Here is an 18,363-nt window from a genome sequence, read left to right as displayed (position 1 = left end):
ATTGCGGTTATGGCGATTAATTGTCAGTTTTAGGGCTTTGATGATTAATTGTCTGTCTTGGGGCTTTGGCGATTATGCCAATTAATTGTCTGTTTTAGGGCTTTGTGCTTCATTCATTAAATAATTGTGATAAATTTAATCCTTTGTAAGTTATCATTTTGCAATGTAAGATTACAGTTAACACCTTTAAATATTAAATAAATATATTCAATAGCTATGACAATTTGTTTATTAAACTTAGTGAGTGTATAAATCAGCAGCAAAAAGTAATTTTTGAAAACATCTGCACAGTAATTGAATAAAATCTAAACATGTTAATAAAAACAAATGTGCACAAACCATGATAATATGATACGCTTCAAAACAGAGCGGAACAAAGCGCGCATCGCGGGTGCAGAATGATGTGCTTAATGCAACATGGAGTCACAGTGCGCAGCGTTGCACAAGTGCGCATTTAAAAGTTCACGGCACAAAGCGAAGAAATGTCGAGGCGAGGGCACAAATCCTAGTGTATATCAGTCCAACAGTTTATTGATCATTTGTTTCTTCACAGTTTTAAACTCCAGTTATTGCGCGTCTGATGCCAATTCATAGTCCTTGTGCTGTGTAGGCACACGGTAGCAAGCGAGTCGTTTAGAAACAGCAAAAAACTCCAAAATAAAGTCATTTTATGCAAATCCACAGCCCTTTATCTACAGATCAAGCATTATAACGTCAATGTCACATTGGAGAAAGTTTTACCGTGTATCCTGTCGTAACCGGACGACGCGCGCTGTTTGAATGCTGAACGGAATGATTGACAGCTGCAGAGTTTAAATGCTGAACGGAATGATTGACAGCTGCAGACGAGTTTGTGAACTTTAATTTAACAATGTAAATATACTACTGTCCCTCACATTAAGCTATGGAATGGCTTCAGATGACTTTGAATATGTTGCTGGAAAACGTAATTAGTGCTTGTCTATTTATTTTGGTCCATGACTCCCCCTTGTGCCGTAGGCCTATAAAAGAGCGCAATAATCGCGGTTGTCTGAAACAATCGCGGTTAGATCAAATAATCGCGATCAGACGGTTATTTAATTATCGCGACAGGCCTACTTCTTGTTACATTGTACTTGTTGCACTAGTTGTTTTTAAACCTGATTGAAATATTTGGTTCCATCCATTGATTTGCACTCCATCCATACATCTAAAAAGAGCGCAAATTATAGTCAAAACAAAAGTTCTTCTATAGATGTCTCCAGAATGGAAGGCTCTGCAATCATTTTAAATGAGCTTTCAGTTTGTTAAAGTATAAACTGCAAAATGATGCAGATTTTATGTCTGATTTATAGAGCAAACACCACTAGATTTTATTAGCGACAAAATTACTGGGCATGAAAACATATGTTGTGTGAAAGACAAGGTAATGCAAAAACATACGGGTTTATTAAAAACTCTCAAGTTTTAAAACTCAAAGGCCCACATCCAGCGCCGCCCATCAACACCCAGCTGTGCTTCTGGTGCAAATCTAACAAATATGCACCTCAGATGCAAATTCAGCTAATAAAACTCATGTTGCTTGGAGCATTTAACATATTCAAGACTTAAAAAAAAAAAGTCAGACATCACCCGGAGGAGCATTTATTCCATTACCGCATATCAGTTTTGGCAACAATAAAACAACAGGGTGCTAAAGTGGGTTAGCACTTTAGCTTGTTTCACAAGAGTATGACGTTTTGTTGATGTCTCGTCAGTGTACGCATCCACCTTTTTCCTTAGCAAAGAATGAGAGCCACCATGACTGATTCTAATTTCAGTTTGGATGCTGTCCTGTTCCGGTCTCCAAAGGAACCCATTGTTAAAACAGGGTAAAAAAAAAGAGACTGAATTAATTAAACAGAAACTTTTTGAACATTACTAAATAATAAAATGAGCAGGGTTAAGCCGTGCTGTTGTTGACAGCCACAATAACAACAATAAACTGAAGAAATTCCTAGAAAATACATGTTTTGAGCACCAGCAAATCTGAAAAGAATGTCCGACTTGTCCGTATACGCAACAAAGACTGACAAGAAAAAACGAGCATGGCGTGCAGCACTTAAGTTAAAATACTCCTCATAAAAGGTATACGTGCGCTCGTATCATTATGAGGACAAAACCCCTCAAAATGAGCTGTGTAGGATGAGCGCCCATCTGTTTTAAATGTAGCTAACTTCAGGCAGCTTCATGTCATCTGTGCACTCATTAAACTTTGAAAAATTAAAAATGGGGCTATGTGCTTTTTCAAACCATTTGAATAGGTTTAACATTACATTATCAGCTCGGAAAATATGCTAATTTGACTAGAAACACCGGAGACCGGAAATGTAAAGGATAATTCCGCTACGAGACTTTTGCGTTCAGGAAAAAAGGTAGATATTACCATTAAAAATGTACTGTACAGCTGCTACAACTACTATTAATTAGTAGTGTAATGAAAACTACTGCTACCATATTATTAGTGGTGCTTGTACTATTAGCAGTAAGGCAAGCATCTCTATATTACTAATGCTATTTCTCATACTTACAGTTCGTGATTTGAATAAACCTCTAAGCTCAGGTATTAAGCTTTGGCTCATACAGTAAGTACCCGCTTGCACTATACGGACATGAATGCTACCACAAATCATGTGGCTTGTTGAGCAAAGGTGTGATAATACTTTTCTAAGAATTGGCACAGTGGGAAGATAAAGTAGGCCAAATAAACTAAAAGGCACATTAAAAGAGGGGGATTCAGGCTACTTCTAGTAGCCATACATATTGGTGTTGGTCGCTTTTGAATCGAGGCAACAACAACACAAAACACCCTACTTTAAACTACCACAATAAAACTCCCTCAGATTACCATAGAGACACTCTGGCAACCACACACACACCCCTAGCATCACAGGGGCAATCAACCTTGCATCAACACCACTCACATTTTCATCAGGAAATGTAAAAATCCACTACAGCTATTTCAGAAGTTGCTGTACTCTGTATATTTTCAAATATATGTGCTGCATCTTCTCCAGTGAACTGAGACTATGTGTGTGTGTGTGTGTGTGTGTGTGTACTTCACACTGCCTGAGGTGAGGCTGTAAGATCGAGAGCTCAGTGGTAGCTCTCTAGATTACTCCATTTCCTATGATTATCCAGGGCTGAGGTGAGCTGATCTATAGAACCCAGCATCCCGAAATCCTGTTCCCGAGAAAGACAGCACGATAAAGAGAGAGAGAAAGCCATGCTAATGAACTTCATTCCTATGCCACATGGTCATTAATCTACGATTAGAGCACTCTGTGAGCCTGCTGGTGCAAGACAGCCAGCTATAAATATTGACTACTTAGCATGTGAGGAGATATATATTGTCCGTGTTCTGCTGCATGGATGACAAGGATATTTCAGGCTAAACTAAACGAATAGGCTACAGTATTCTGGTACATAGGGACATGGGTCTGTTTTTCTTTAAAGAGATGCAGAAAAGATATCCAACAAATGATGTCTATACTGAAGAAGCATTGGGTGCTGCTCTAAATGTAGTCTTTTAAGAGCATGTCTATGAAAAGGAAGAGAGAACATATTGTGCAGCATGTATGTGGTTATTGTCTATATTTCAAAGTATAGGAATGGGAACTGAATCAAGAAAAAGAAATGAAAAGGACAAACAGAGACCATAGAGGCAATCAATGAATGCAGACCACAGGTGTACAAGGCCTCTTGGACCGATTTAACCAAGGATACCTGCATTATTGAACATAAGTGCAACAAAAGCAGACACACAAATGCACAGCAACATCTATAAACACAAACACACAAACTTTGGCTGCATTACAAAACTGAATGCACAGGTCTGCACTTCCAAATTTCTCTTTACATTAACTTAAAACTTAAGTAACTGTGTTTACATTAATGACAAGATGCACAAGGCTGTTAGTCAGCACTAACTAGCACTGTTAAATGTAACTTTAGAAGGGCTCACAAGTGTTTAACAGGAACTGAAATTACAATGCCTTTCAAATCCCAATTCAATTCCTAAATTTGAATTGAATTTGAATTGAGCTAGCAAACAGGGAGCAGAATTGTGATTTGAATTAAAGTTGAACAAAGTAGAATTAAAATGAATGAAGAGAAAGAACGATAGATAATGTTTTAAATACTTCCTACTGTGTAGACATTTTAATTTATTTGATATATTACATATTTAATAAATTGACTTTTGTGGACTAGGGTGGAAGAATAAATATTTCTAAGAACACATCAACTTCCTGTGGGTGACCAATTTAATTCCAAATCGCAATCATGAATTGAAAGGCACCCAATTCTTCAATTCTAAATTTTGTTCATTTACAAAGTGGCATTTTGCTAATACTGCACATTAGTAAAATAATTTATTCTTAATCATGCCCTTTATGTTGGAAAAAAAAACACCTTGAGTAGCCTATATCAGTGAGAGACTCTGCTTTCACCAGTTTTATAAGGCCTTATTCTCTTTATGTTTCTTTAAATGTTTGTAAACAATACGGATTATTAATGGATAATTGATAACAGAAGCAATCTCTCTCTAAAGCACTAATGCACAAGCAGAAATCCCTTTTCGCTTGCACTCACCTATCACTAGGGATGTACGATATCACGATTTTTTTATCGTGGATGATTCAAATGTCTCCACGATTTGCTTTTGAAAAAGAATGGTGATAAAATCGTATGATTTTCCTGAAAAAATCGTGATATGATATTTTTCAACCCTACCTATCACCATCCACCTTTTGGTTTCAGCAAATTAGTTCAAGCAAAAGCAGACAACATGAGTAATATTTATAAGCACAGAAGCATGTTAGAATTTAGCATGTTTATAATATTATTTGTACTGTTAGTATTATTTTTAGTCTTTTTTCCAGAAACATTAAGTGACCAATAATGTCTCAAGCACCACTGCAAACCCATAATCCCATAAGTTCTGTTTAATATGACAAATATGCCCTCATACAATACATTTTCATTCACACATAGTTGCCAAATCATAACTAATTATTGACTGACTGATATTTCTTAAAAGTTCAGTTATTATGCTTTCAAGTCACTGTGTGAAGAGAAGCTGGTTTGATCTGGAATGCGCCGTATACATTTATGTCCATGAGTGTGTGTCAAATTTATTTCAAGTAAACTAAAAAAATTACTAGCCAATGGCGATTCTGTTGCCAGTCTGTGTGTAGAGGTTTGAGTGGATATTATGTAATGACAAAACATTGTGAAATAAGAGAATTGTTACAGGTGTTTATATTTAGGTCAGATATAATCAGATATGTATCAGATTTCGAGCCACATATGAAAAATCCAATCTGCAACACATTCCCCCCCCCCCCCCCCAAGAAAAACCTGAATTGGTTGACAGTGTAAACTTCAAAATAGATTGATGCTGTGAAACTACACCACAAAAAGCTGCTCGCCTGCTAATATTGCATCACTTTCAGCTAGTGCTCTCCAGGGCCAAATCTATGCCATCAGCTTCCACACACTCCCTCCAAACACACGCAAATATCACAGATCCTTATGATGAATGTCATAGGACAAACATTAGCCATAGTGGGCAACAACAGAGGCACGAAAGAGTTAGCACTCATCACAGGCTCCAGCGATTCATAGGCCACGTGGCCTATTAGATGCGGACAGGAAATGGTACTGCAGTCACAGACTCAGTTGCATTTGTCAGCATTATTAAGAGAGGAGCTGGCTGGCAACTATCTTGTTCAAGAGCCGAAGCGAGGATGCCATCTTGCAAAGGTCACAGGCCGCCTGCTATCCTCCCATTTGTCTGTTTGATAAAGTCTGGCAATTAGAAGACTTGGCCGCCACACTCACAGCCTCCTATATCAGAGAGAGCCAGATTGGATACAAACTAATCACAGAACAGTCCTAAGCAGAACAGATGAAATGGTGGGAAAAGAAAAGAAAAGAAAAGAAAAAGAAAACAACGCCAAGATGGGCCAAGACTGTAGACAGACTGATGAAATAATCAGTCATGGAATAAGACACAAGATGGAGAAAGAGAGAGAGAGAGAGTTGGATCTGTACCTAGTTGCCTTCTGATAATTAAGCAATCCGGCTATTGCGGAGTATGTCTTGCCTACCACACACACACACGGTCAGAAGCACAGCTTACACAAGCACGATAAGCATATAAACAGATTCTTACATAACCACACAAACGCACATTCAATCTAGAGTCTAGGGCATAAACGCAGTGACACAAGACTAATTTCAGAGAGGCTGTAGGATATAGGCTGTGTACAGCATGAACAGCAATTACCAATACTGAGCGTGTCTCCCTGAGGAGTGAGGAATAGAGAGATCGAGAGATGAGATGATGGGGCCATGACACTCACACGTTCTGTCATACAGCTTTATTCGCTTCTTAATAGGCATTGTGGGGTATATGTGTTGTGTCTGTTTGTGTATGCACAGTTTAAGACTATTCGCATGCGCTTTCAAATATTCAGTATATGACTAATAATTTGTCTTTTTAAAATGCAAAAGAAAGGAGAGGTCACTTTTTTTGTGGGTAAAATCCAGTCGTTTCAATAGAAATCCACAGGATTGGGAATTTTGGCCTAAGATGTGCTCATGCTGAATTTGCAGCAGGTTTAAGTTGGTCACGCAAATTATTTTTGGGGTTGTTTGGACTGCAAGTTTACTCAAAATATCTTCTTTTGTGTTCCACAGAAGAACATTATATTTGGAACAAAACCAGGGCGAGTAAATGAATTTTATTTTTTGTATTTTTTGCGAACCATTCCAATAAATATGCATTTATGTGTGAGTTACGGAGAGGATGTGATGCGTCTTCCTCGGAGGCATAGATCAGAGAGCTGCCCCTCAAAGTCAGAAACACTGTTTTTTGCCATGGCAACTTATCCCTGTCAGTGGTGTGGTTGTTAGGGAAACCAGACAGTCGATGCAAATAAGAAGTCAAATACTTGTTATGCACATGTTGTATGTGTTGGGTGATCCGTTCTGTAAACAGATTTGTTCATTAATACATCAAGTCAAATGTGCTGATTATCTCAATTATGTTTAATCTCCACTGACATTTGATTTATATCACTAGACACAACATTTTGAAGACACATATCCACAATGTCTTTATGTGCGCCAGAACAACTGTTTGAATGAATCACTAAATGCAAAGTCTATATACTGAGTTCTCTCCCATCTCTCTATCAAAAGATAGATTGTTTGACAAAAACTGCTCTTAAATCATCAGAGAGCAAAGACAGAAAATTCCAAGTGCATCAAGCAAGAACACAACACAGCAGAAAACTGGATGCCTCACATTCACACCTGCTTTCACAGACGTGATTAACTGGAGCCACCACTGTTCTAACACCAATGTTCTGAGACACGCCACAGTGCACTTTTCATCTGTCTATCTGGGCTGTAACACACCCCCTATTCATTCTGTGTCACAGACATTATGTGGAGAGCCCTGGGTGACTATCAGAAAGTCATTAAGCCCATTGTTTGCCACATAACTCCCACATAATAGTATAATGGCTTAATGTATGCTTAGATTTACAGAATGAGGTCTGACCTGCTGCAGAACGAGGACTTGTTCTTATACTCACTAAATAGTAGTAACAATGATTCTCTCTGACTTTGTGAGGTGTTTCTATATTTGCTCTATTGTTACATGAAATATTAATTTTACTCTAGAGTTCATTAAATTATTGAAACAGTTTTCTCTTTCCATACCTGTCAGTCTTTACACATACTTTATCTCCGTCCTTTGGATAGTGGACAAACCAAAACATTACCGCATGCTCTCTCTCTCTCCTCTCTCTCTCTCTCTCTCTCTAAAACAGAAAAAGATTTTTTTTTTAAACACACTATTAAGATGCTTATTTAGACACCTTTGCTTTGAATGTAGGTCAACAGTATTTTTTACAGAGGAAGTTTTGTCTTCAAACCAAAATATCTGTTTCAGAGGATGTGCTGGTGGCATCATTTAGCAAAGTAAGAAAAACATGTGAGTGTGATGTTGCTTCGGATAAAAGTTAAGTGTTTAATGAATAAATGTAATGTACAAATGACAAGGGTCTATTGAAAAATGTATGAAAAGAAATCAAAAATCACTGGTTCTCAACCATTTTAACAGCAAGAACCCTTTGTTCGAGAATATTCGAAGGCCCTCCTATCTAAACTGATATGTATGAAGGACTAAAAATGACAGAACGAAAAATAAATAAATAAATAAATAAAAGTAGAAATAAATAAATGCAGAAATAATAGTAAAAATAAATACATTTTGGTAATATAAATGGCTATTTCTGTATTTTTACATGTATTTATTTATTTATTTATGCATTTCTATATGTATTTATTTATGTATTTATACATTTATTTATATATTTATGTATTTATATATTTATTTATTTATATATTTATATATGTATTTATTTATACATTTATTTATTCCTACATTTATTTATTTATGTATTTCCACATTTATACATTTATTTATTTCTGTATTTCCACATTTCTACATTTATTTATTTCTGTATTTCCACATTTCTACATTTATTTTTCCCTGCGCATGTATGCTAATTGACCAATGGCTAACCACGCCCCCTCCACTCACTCTGTCAACATTCGGTAACAGGCGCTTTGGCAGCTGTCACAGTAGGATACATTTCACAGGAGGCAATTGATGATTTTTTGGAGACAGAAAGATTATATATCATCTCGATGTCACCAAAAGGGCCTTAAATATGCATCGGAGGGTTATATTAATAATTTTATTGTTGAGAAGGTCGATAAGCTTCAGCTCCAGAACAAAGATTTACAGTTCACAGTGTAAACGTTATAGTTTGGTGCTATTTCGCTTCAAATGCTCACTTTATACGCGCGTCCTATTCGCTTTGGATTCAAAATGTTCAAGCGTCGAACTAGACGCGGATACGCGCGAATTTGACGCCCTATTCGCGTTTGGTGGGAGCGCAGAATAATGGACAGGCTGCGATGTCAAGATTGCATTGCTGGAATGTGTGTGTGTGTGTGTGTGTGTGTGTGTGTGTGTGTGTGTGTGTGTGTGTGTGTGTGTGTGTGTGTGTCAGAGAGCGGGCGCCAGGGCGCGATCGAACAGTGGAAACATAAAAACATACTCCATTTTGTTCATACAGGACATAATTAAAACTGCAAAGTGTTTAGCCTACTTATATTTGTGTAAAACACAACATTGTGCTTTTGTCAAACTGTAAACTCTTGTCAAACTGTAACCTACAACTGTCACCCAACCAAAATCACACACACACACGCTGTTTTAAAGCCAAAATGACAAGAAAAAAACATAAAAACGAATGAAAACTGATAACCGCAATGCATTGCAGTGGACGAGGAAGCAGAGAACGTCCAAGTGTATTGGGTTAGCTATGCGTACTGTGATTGGCTCATCGCGTTTGGGGGCGTGGTTAGCCATTGGTCAATTAGCATACATGCGCAGGGAAAAATAAATGTAGAAATGTGGAAATACAGAAATAAATAAATGTAGAAATGTGGAAATACAGAAATAAATAAATGTAGGAATAAATAAATGTATAAATAAATACATATATAGATATATAAATAAATAAATATATAAATACATAAATATATAGATAAATGTATAAATACATAAATAAATACATATAGAAATGCATAAATAAATAAATAAATAAATAAATACATGTAAAAATACAGAAATAGCCATTTATATTACCAAAATGTATTTATTTTTACTATTATTTCTGCATTTATTTATTTATTTCTACTTTTATTTATTTATTTATTTATTTTTCGTTCTGTCATTTTTAGTCCTTCATAGATATGTACCTTGGGTACTTCAGTTGTAATAAAAACAAGTGAACTCAAAAATAAGATGTCAGTTTATATGCTGTATACGTTTATTTTAGGTGTTTTTTTGGGATCAAACTAAATTTAAATCATTTTAATATTTATCAGGCCCCTTCTGGAAGTTTGCAAAGGTTGAGAACCACTGATCTAAAGACATCATCTGTGTGCCATTTTCACTTTTCAAGTATAAATATAACTGAGAAGGAAAACATTGGTGAAATGTTGTACATGACATGTCCAAAGGTGTAAGAACATCTTTGCAAATGGACCTTTAAGATCTATCTGTAACATACACAGCAGGTTTATCTGGAAGTATAAATGTATTGTCTGCCAGAGGGCAGGTTTTGCACACAGTTTGAGGGCTTCGTCTCGAGTGTTTGACTCTATGTGTGTGCGTGTGCAAATGTATAACCCTGTAAAGCATTTGCTAGCTCCTCTGTGTCCATGGCGGAAGAAGCTCCCCATATGCTGTGGTAACTCTTTGGCTCATGCTGACCAGATTAACAGATTTTCAGTATTGAAGGCTGGTCAAGACCCAGAAAAACATTGAGCCCGTCATTCAAATTAAGCCCTGTTGATGTGTGTGTGTTTAGGGCCATTACTAGAATGGGGCACAGAATCTCCCTTGCAAAACACATGCTTGCTGGTCTAATGCAAACACTATGGTTTCGGACACCTGGTGCATGTTCCACATGCAAGAATATTAATGAAGACTATATTCCTTGATGAAATATAGAGAAGGAAAAGGACTGAGAGAGGAACATACTGGACCAGCTGAGAGAGGAGAAAGAGAAGAATAGGCTAGTGTCAATCTGAAAACTTGCATTACGAATCTGAATTACGAGCTCATCAACAACATCATGTCTAATTGAGAGAGAAAGAGGGCTTGAGCAAGAGAGTTGATGGCATCTCTAAGGTAAGATTCTATTGCACTGTTGAGATTGGTTTGAGGACTGTCATTGATATACACACACAAATCCTCAAGCTATCTATTGGCATCCTCTGTGCAGGGGTTAATTGATCCCACAGCACTGATACCACAAAGACTGGCAAGCATCAGACGTGCTCTAACAAGAAAGCAGAAGGGTTATGAGGGAAAAGATAAAACGTGAGGTGGAGAGTGAGAAAGCTAAATGAAAAAATGCAGGGGGAAAGGAAGGAAAGACGCAGGAAGACAATTCAGAATGGACCGTTTGCCCAAATTACCCTGAATCATTCAGACACAACATATCAACATGCAACCAAAGGGAGATGTATGGAGTGATTTGTCGGAAAAGAGATGACGTCAGGAATAATTTACATTTATGAATATTTATAAAGGCATATTAGTTCTGTATACTTGTACTGTAAAAAAATGGTTTAGCAATTATAGTCTTTTATTTTCGTAAAAATAGTTCAAACATGTTGATTGGTTAACTGCAAGTTATCTTTTAACCCTCTGGGGTCTAAGGTGTTTTTGGGGTCCTTGAGATGTTCTGACATGCCCTGACATTTTTGCTTTTTTCAGTTGCTTATAAACATGTTAATGGCAAAAAAAAATTACACACTATTTAGCACAAACAGGGCTACCATGAAATGTGAGCAACAAGAATGTACATGTCTGCATTTTTGAGAGAATAATGTTTATGCATGGTTATTGAAAAAACTAAAAACTAAAGTTTCTGAAATTAGGCCATAAAACACATTCTAAATATGTGCCAATAAGACTTTTGTCTAAAAGATGTCATCGCCTAGTGTTTTTTCTTCAAAATAAAGTGAAAATCACCCTGCCTTATCATTCACATAACACAATACATTGATTTGAATTTTGCGAAGCACTTTCTGTTTGGAAAGGCCATATGCGGAGTGGGCGTCAACGGTCATGTATATGTAGTGGTTCACACCTTAGGAGACAATGGGGCCTGCATACTTAATTAGCCATTCATTCAGGTGAGTCACTGAGCCACAAGAATATTTATCTTCTCCCCAAATTTGTCAATAATAAAACACAATAAAAGTTATTTAAAGAAAGGGCTTATATTTACCTTTTAATAGTTTATTTACATCTACTTTGTAAATATATTTTTTTATTAAAAAGGTTACAATTACAACAACAATTCAAGAATCTTTCTTTGTAAAAACTAAAGTATATATTTTATCATACATATTTCAAAGTTAAGGATTTGATTGATTATTTGATAACTTTATTTTTGACAAAACATATATTTAACATAAGCAAATATTGGCAAACAAAAGCTTATTTGAGGTGGCAGATATTTTACAGTAAAAATGTATAATCTATCCAAAACTAATCAACGAAATGTTGTCTTTCATATGTCTGTAACATAGGTCTTTCATTTTTATTATAAGAAATATAAATGTTAATTTGCAGTTTAATACGTTGCTTATACAAATACATTTTATTTCAACATATTTTAGTCGATATTTACTGAGTGTAGCAATACAGTTTGCTAAAACCGAAACATTCATACACAAACAGAAACGCCTGACTGTAACGTTGTTTTTATGAAATATTAGGGCATATGTTAATTTTCAGTTTAAAACGTTGCTTATACAAATAGCCTACATTTTATTTCAACATAGGCTATTTCTGTCGATTTTTACTCAACTCAGTATAGCAATACAGTTTGCTAAAACATCATCATTCATTCACACAGAGACGCAATTTAAATTTAAACTGTCTTTTTGCGAGCTGTGGTAAACAGCGCGCATCTCTGCGGCTGCCGTTCATTCATTCACAGAAACGCGATTAACTTGAGAAGGAAAAAAAACTTACTACATATTCGGATCCTCTCTCCTGCAATACCCGCACTCTGAGGTAGATTATCCATTATTAATATTTCTCACAGCGCTGCCAGATGGTGTAAACACGTAGGCTACAATGGTCTGAATAAACTTGTTTTCTCGAGCTGATATGGGGGCGTTCACAGGTTTGCTTGGATTGCCTCAGTAGTTTGCGTTTGAATAGCACGCGCTCTCCGTGGGCGGAGTCACATTACCTTTGAATTAGCTCTAATGAGCTCGACTGGGATCGCTCTCTTTTAATACAGATTTCACAAGATGAGAATATTTGTTTTTTATATAAATTACCTCATTTAAAAGAATAGAATTCAAGCTTCATGTCTGTGTATCTGTATGTCTGTTTGACTGAGTATTCGCTGAGTTACAGTTCATTTTCGGACGCGTTTCAGATTGGTCTTCACTGAGAGAGAAGGCAGAACTCGCATCACGTTTATTTTTCTTTATTTGGCAAAAAGCACAACACTTTGTTTTTATTGTGCGTGTACACAAAAATAATACACATTTAACAGAATCGATTGATGTATGAAACTTGCTTGTAATTTCAAAGTCCACAGAGCAAAATTAATTTCTTTTGAACTGAACTGAAAAAAAGCGAGCTGGTATCGCCGGCGATACCGTCGACCCCAGGGGGTTAATACACGGAGACTTAGTTAACGATACTAAACGACATGTGTTATCCTTGTAGTTATCAGTACATTTTAAGGTAAAAATATGGACAGCACTTTATTTTACAGTGTTGTCATCATGTACATACTTTATAGTAATTGCAATAACTGGGTACTACTAACCCTAAACCATACTCCTAAACCTAACCTTAACCCATGTAGTTACCTTATACCCAGTACTTTCTTAAGGAAAGTACACTGTAAATGCACATACTTTAAAATAAAGTGCAACCAAAACATGAGTATAGATTGGTATATAAACATTATAACACTTAAGGTTAAAATATACAAGCACATATACACTACCAGGCAAAAGTTTTGGATCGGTAAGATTTTGAATGTTTTTAAAAGTCTCTTCTGCTCACCAAGGCTGCATTTATTTGATTAAAAATACAATAAATAAATAAATTTTGAAATATTATTACAATTTAAAACAGCTGTTTTCCATGTGAACATATAGTAAAGTGCAATGTGATTGCATACTTGATCAAAGCTGAATTTTCAGCATCATTACTCCAGTCTTCAGTGTCACATGATCCTTCAGAAATCATTCTACTATGCTGATTTGATGCTCAAGAAACATTTCTCATTATTATCAATGTTGAAAGCAGTTATTTACATTTTTATTTCAGGATTCTTTGATGAATAGAAAATTGATCATGATAATGAATGTTTATTGAGCAGCAAATCATCATATTAGAATGATTTCTGAAGGATCAAGTGACACTGAAGACTGGAGAAATGATGCTGAAAATTCAGCTTTGATCACAGGAATAAATTACATTTTAAAATATATTAAAATAGAAAACAGTTATTTTAAATTGACATAATATTTCACAATATTACTGTTGTTTTTATTTTGTTTTTATTTTTTTAATCAAATAAATGCAACCTTGGTCAGAAGAAGAGACTTCTTTTTTAAAACATTAAAAATCTTACCGATCCAAAACTTTTGAACAGCAGTGTATGTCATCCTGTAATACCGGAAACATTGTCACATTTTATTACAGTGAATTTCTGGCATCATTTTTTGGTCTTTTTAGACATGCTTGTAAAATGTGTCAAAAGGAGATATTTAAACTTAATATTGCAAGAGTAATTTGTGGCTTATATATACACACAAACTTAAGACTGATGTTAGTGATAGTGATAATGGCAGATATCAAATCATTTCAATATGTGAATATTTGATTTGTGTTAGGAGGTCAGGTATAACAAAAAGCACTCCATTTAAATGACACACTGTACATTCATCCAGTTAGCACACAGAAGCGAGACAGAAGAGAAAAGTACAGAAAAGAGAGGTAGACGTTGTTAACATTCAGCAATCTTGACAGCAGTGCGAGACAACGAAGACTCTACATTCACCTCCAGACATTGTCACTTCTTTGACTGTTCTGTAGAAGAAAATATTGTATGTGAGGGAATCAGCGGCCGTACAAAGTGCGTTCAGATTTTGTTTTGTTCTTATCTATTTATTAATCATTGAATACCTACAGATGATCAAAGTATAGCTTGGAGGTTTTAAAGTTTCTATAGAGGCCGTCATCAATTGCTTTGCAAGGTTGCCGTCTTGCAACTTTTTCCGCATCGTGTATATGCTCAAAGATTTGTTCAGGCAAGTTCTCACTTTATGACTGGTTTTTGCTTCTTAATTTTAAAAATGAATACATTTAGCTAATTCAAAAGAGAATTTTGTCTTGTCTTAGAGATATAATGTTCCACATTGCCGTATATTTATAAGAGCTTGATTAAAATAAAAAAATTTCAAAGCTAAAGAAGAGGAAAGATATAAATATCTTTAATACACATAAAAAATACCTTTTTTTACATAAATGTGGTTACACCTGAAAGCTCATTACTTCCAATTAGCCACAGGCAAATATGAGTTCAGCAGATGCTCTTCATACTCCTCATTAAAACCAGCTGTTTGGCCTCATTGTTTGTGCTAAGCTTTGGCCGTACACCGCACAGCATTCACAGAGCTGCAAACATTCCCACACGCACAAACAAGCGCCCTTGAACATATGCTAGGAACAGAGAAGCAGTAGCTCCAGAGCTGCAGGTCCAGCAAGCAGAAAGCCCCTGATTAACAAACCAACACTAATTAAATCACAGACTGCTAAATCATGCCCGGTCAACTGCTCAAATATGAGCACATTCCACTAAACTCCTCATCTTCCCCGCAGTTTCTCCTAACTGAGCTGCCAGTCTTAAATCCCCAAAATGAGAAAGTGAATGAGTTGGGATTACATGGCTAATGCAAGCAGATGAAGGAAAGTAGAGCACAATCTCCAACTCAAAAGGATTATATCACCCCGGATTCGTGCCTAAAGTCAATTTGATGCATGGGGATCACCTGCAAATGCAAAGGTCTTCACCAATTAAAGGTGAATAGAAAAGTATGATATTATTTTGGTAAAAGGACCCATGTGAATATCTTACCAAATTCCCTCCTTCTCTCCCTCCTCACACACACAAATACCTAAATTGCTGGGCATTGACTGAATGACCTGTATAAATGGAGACGAATTATTTAAAGCCAAAGGAGGTATGCAGAAGAAAACCATGATTGGATGAACAAAGGAATATGCACAGCACAACCAGTTAAAATGTAAAAATTGAACTTAATTGCAAAATTGCTGCCATGCAGTGATTAGTTAATTGCACTTATTTTGACAACTTTGAATTGAATTACTGATTAAGAAAATCCAATTAAAACTAAAATGACGACCAAAATTATATTTACCAGTAAAATGGATGCAAAGATGCTGTTGATGATAAAAAACAAAACATTTGTACAATTCGCAGTAAATCCCACTAATGTGAAAATTCACAGTTTACAAATTATAGAATAATTTGATGTAATTTGCTGCATTTATCACCTAGGTGTGTATGAATACATTCCTGCGTCACAACAATGCAAGTGAACGCTTTCATTCGAGCAGCACCCGCGCTTTCATCTGCGCCTTGGCTCGTGACAATTAGCCTACAGTCAGACTTTACCGTGAGTGACAATTAAACTTTGATTCCTGTGAACTTTGAGCATCTGTAACGAGGAAAGCTTAATATGACATGCTCAATGAGGGGAGGAGAGGAGGATTTGGGTACATGAAGGCGCGTGTCATTTTCAGGCGTTCAGGTGAAATCTGTCAGCACGCGCTGGGGACACTGTCACGTACTGTACAGGTGGGAAGGGGACCAGGGCACATAGTCGTGTTGTACAGATATTTGGATTAGTCACGGCGCACTCACCTCGCTTATCTTGTACTTTTACAGTTATCTCCACTAGCGGCTGCGTCTCACGGTCGAGCCGCCTCGATATAACCAAATCTCCGCTGTCCCGACTCACGGTGACGGGAGAGTTATCCGCGTCCGGGTGAATCAGCTCAAAGCTGGCTGATTGAAACCTCACCGGGTGCAGATTCATAATGACTGAGCCAATACTCGCGTCTTCAGACACGGTGATAAGCACCGGCTCCGGCACGGAGCGGGACTTTCTCGAGAGTCCGTTATCGAGCTGAGGAAGGGCTGGCCATTGGCGCGGACTGATCTCTATATCCATATTCAGACTGGTCCGAGCGGGCCAGCCGTGGTCTCGTGCAAACACGCTGAACTTTATGGGCTGCGCGAGACCGAGAATCGAGTCCACGAGGAGGATGTCGCCGGTTTTGGGCACTACATAGAAACTGCCGTTTCTCGGGAGCGCGTAGTATATGAGCTCGGCGTTTTTGCCACTGTCAATATCCTCCGCTTTCACCGTGTACACCACCGACCTCAGGGCCGTGGCGTCGTCCAAAGTTATTTTCACGTCTGCATGTTGGAAAGTGGGCTCGTGGTCGTTCGTGTCAAGCACGTCCACTTTAATAGAAGCAACTTCGGCCACGACGCGTTCGGCTGAAGCGCAGCTCTGACAGCACAGCGCGACGCTCAGGAAATATTCAGCGCGCTCTTCTCGGTCGAGAACGTTAGAGGTTTTCAATAATATGTGTCCTCGCTTGTGGTGGGCAAATACGTGAAAATCTTCACTCCTGTCCCCCAGGAGTTTTAGGTGCATCCCGGACTTGGAGCACCATCTCTGCGGGTCGATGCGCTTCACCGGGATACTCAGTCCGTTCACTTTTGAGCCAGGTGGAGAGTTTTCAAACACATGCCCGTGAAAGAAAGGTATTCGTTCGTCGGTCTTATTTCCCAACACAAAAGTCACACAATACGGCAACAAAATAGTCCAAAACATGATTGTAAGTTTACAGCACTCTTCCTGATCTCAAGCGACAGTGTTCAGATAGCAGAACATGATGCATGAATTCCCTGCTCATTCGTTGGACACTGACTGATCCTCCAGAGTCTGAGCAGCAGAACTTTACCAGCCGTCGCCTCGCGCTTCAGCAACGATCTGGTCGGGCGCGCGCTTGAGCTCGCGGAGTTTCAGAGAGCAGCACTACTGTGATGGACAGCGCCACGCGCGAGGGGGCGGGGCTTTGGACTAGACAGGAATTCCTCTAGGGACTCTTCCCAATAGGATTAGGTATTTAGGCAACAACAAACAAACACTAAATGTTAGGCTATAGAATGAGCATACCATTATACCAGACGATGTTCATACATAGGAAAGTTAAATATTCTGCTAAATTCTTCTTTGGCTTTCATAAGGTTAAGCTGCACCACACTAATTTAGGAAACACTGACCAAATGTATGCTCCTCAGTTGGTGGCACGTATAATGTATGTAATGCTCAACATACAAACCATTATTGAGAAGGCACATACAAGTTAACCTCACTAATATTTTTTGAATCCATATTCGTATGTGCTGAGCTGTAAAGTTGTTAATTATTGTTAAATAATGTTAACTGTCTTCATTTCAGACCAACAAAGTCATGTAAAATCAACTCCTCTAAAATCCACCAACATTTAACACCAACAGAAACTAAAGAAAAATGTTGCAAGCAATAAAAGGTAACATTTTCACACACAAAAAAAAAGAATCAACTTTAACTTAATTCTGC

General features: G+C 37.3%; 1 protein-coding gene across 1 annotated transcript in view; it reads right to left on the bottom strand.

Moving 5' to 3' along the window:
- LOC308707040 (neural-cadherin) overlaps positions 1-17,592 on the bottom strand; it is a gene marked incomplete at both ends in the record, with an annotated part of 259,279 nt that extends 241,687 nt beyond the window's left edge. Inside the window, one exon of the mRNA XM_081393095.1 lies at positions 16,611-17,592. Coding sequence (XP_081249221.1) covers positions 16,611-17,592 — 982 coding nt within the window. The remainder of the gene's footprint in view (positions 1-16,610) is intronic.
- Between the last annotated feature and the right edge of the window lie 771 nt (positions 17,593-18,363).

This window comes from Scardinius erythrophthalmus (genome assembly GCF_964197995.2).
Source record: "Scardinius erythrophthalmus genome assembly, chromosome: 2".
Lineage (NCBI taxonomy): Eukaryota > Metazoa > Chordata > Actinopteri > Cypriniformes > Leuciscidae > Scardinius > Scardinius erythrophthalmus.
The sequence above is the reverse complement of the archived record's forward strand: the minus strand, read 5'-3'. Positions and strand labels throughout refer to the sequence as shown.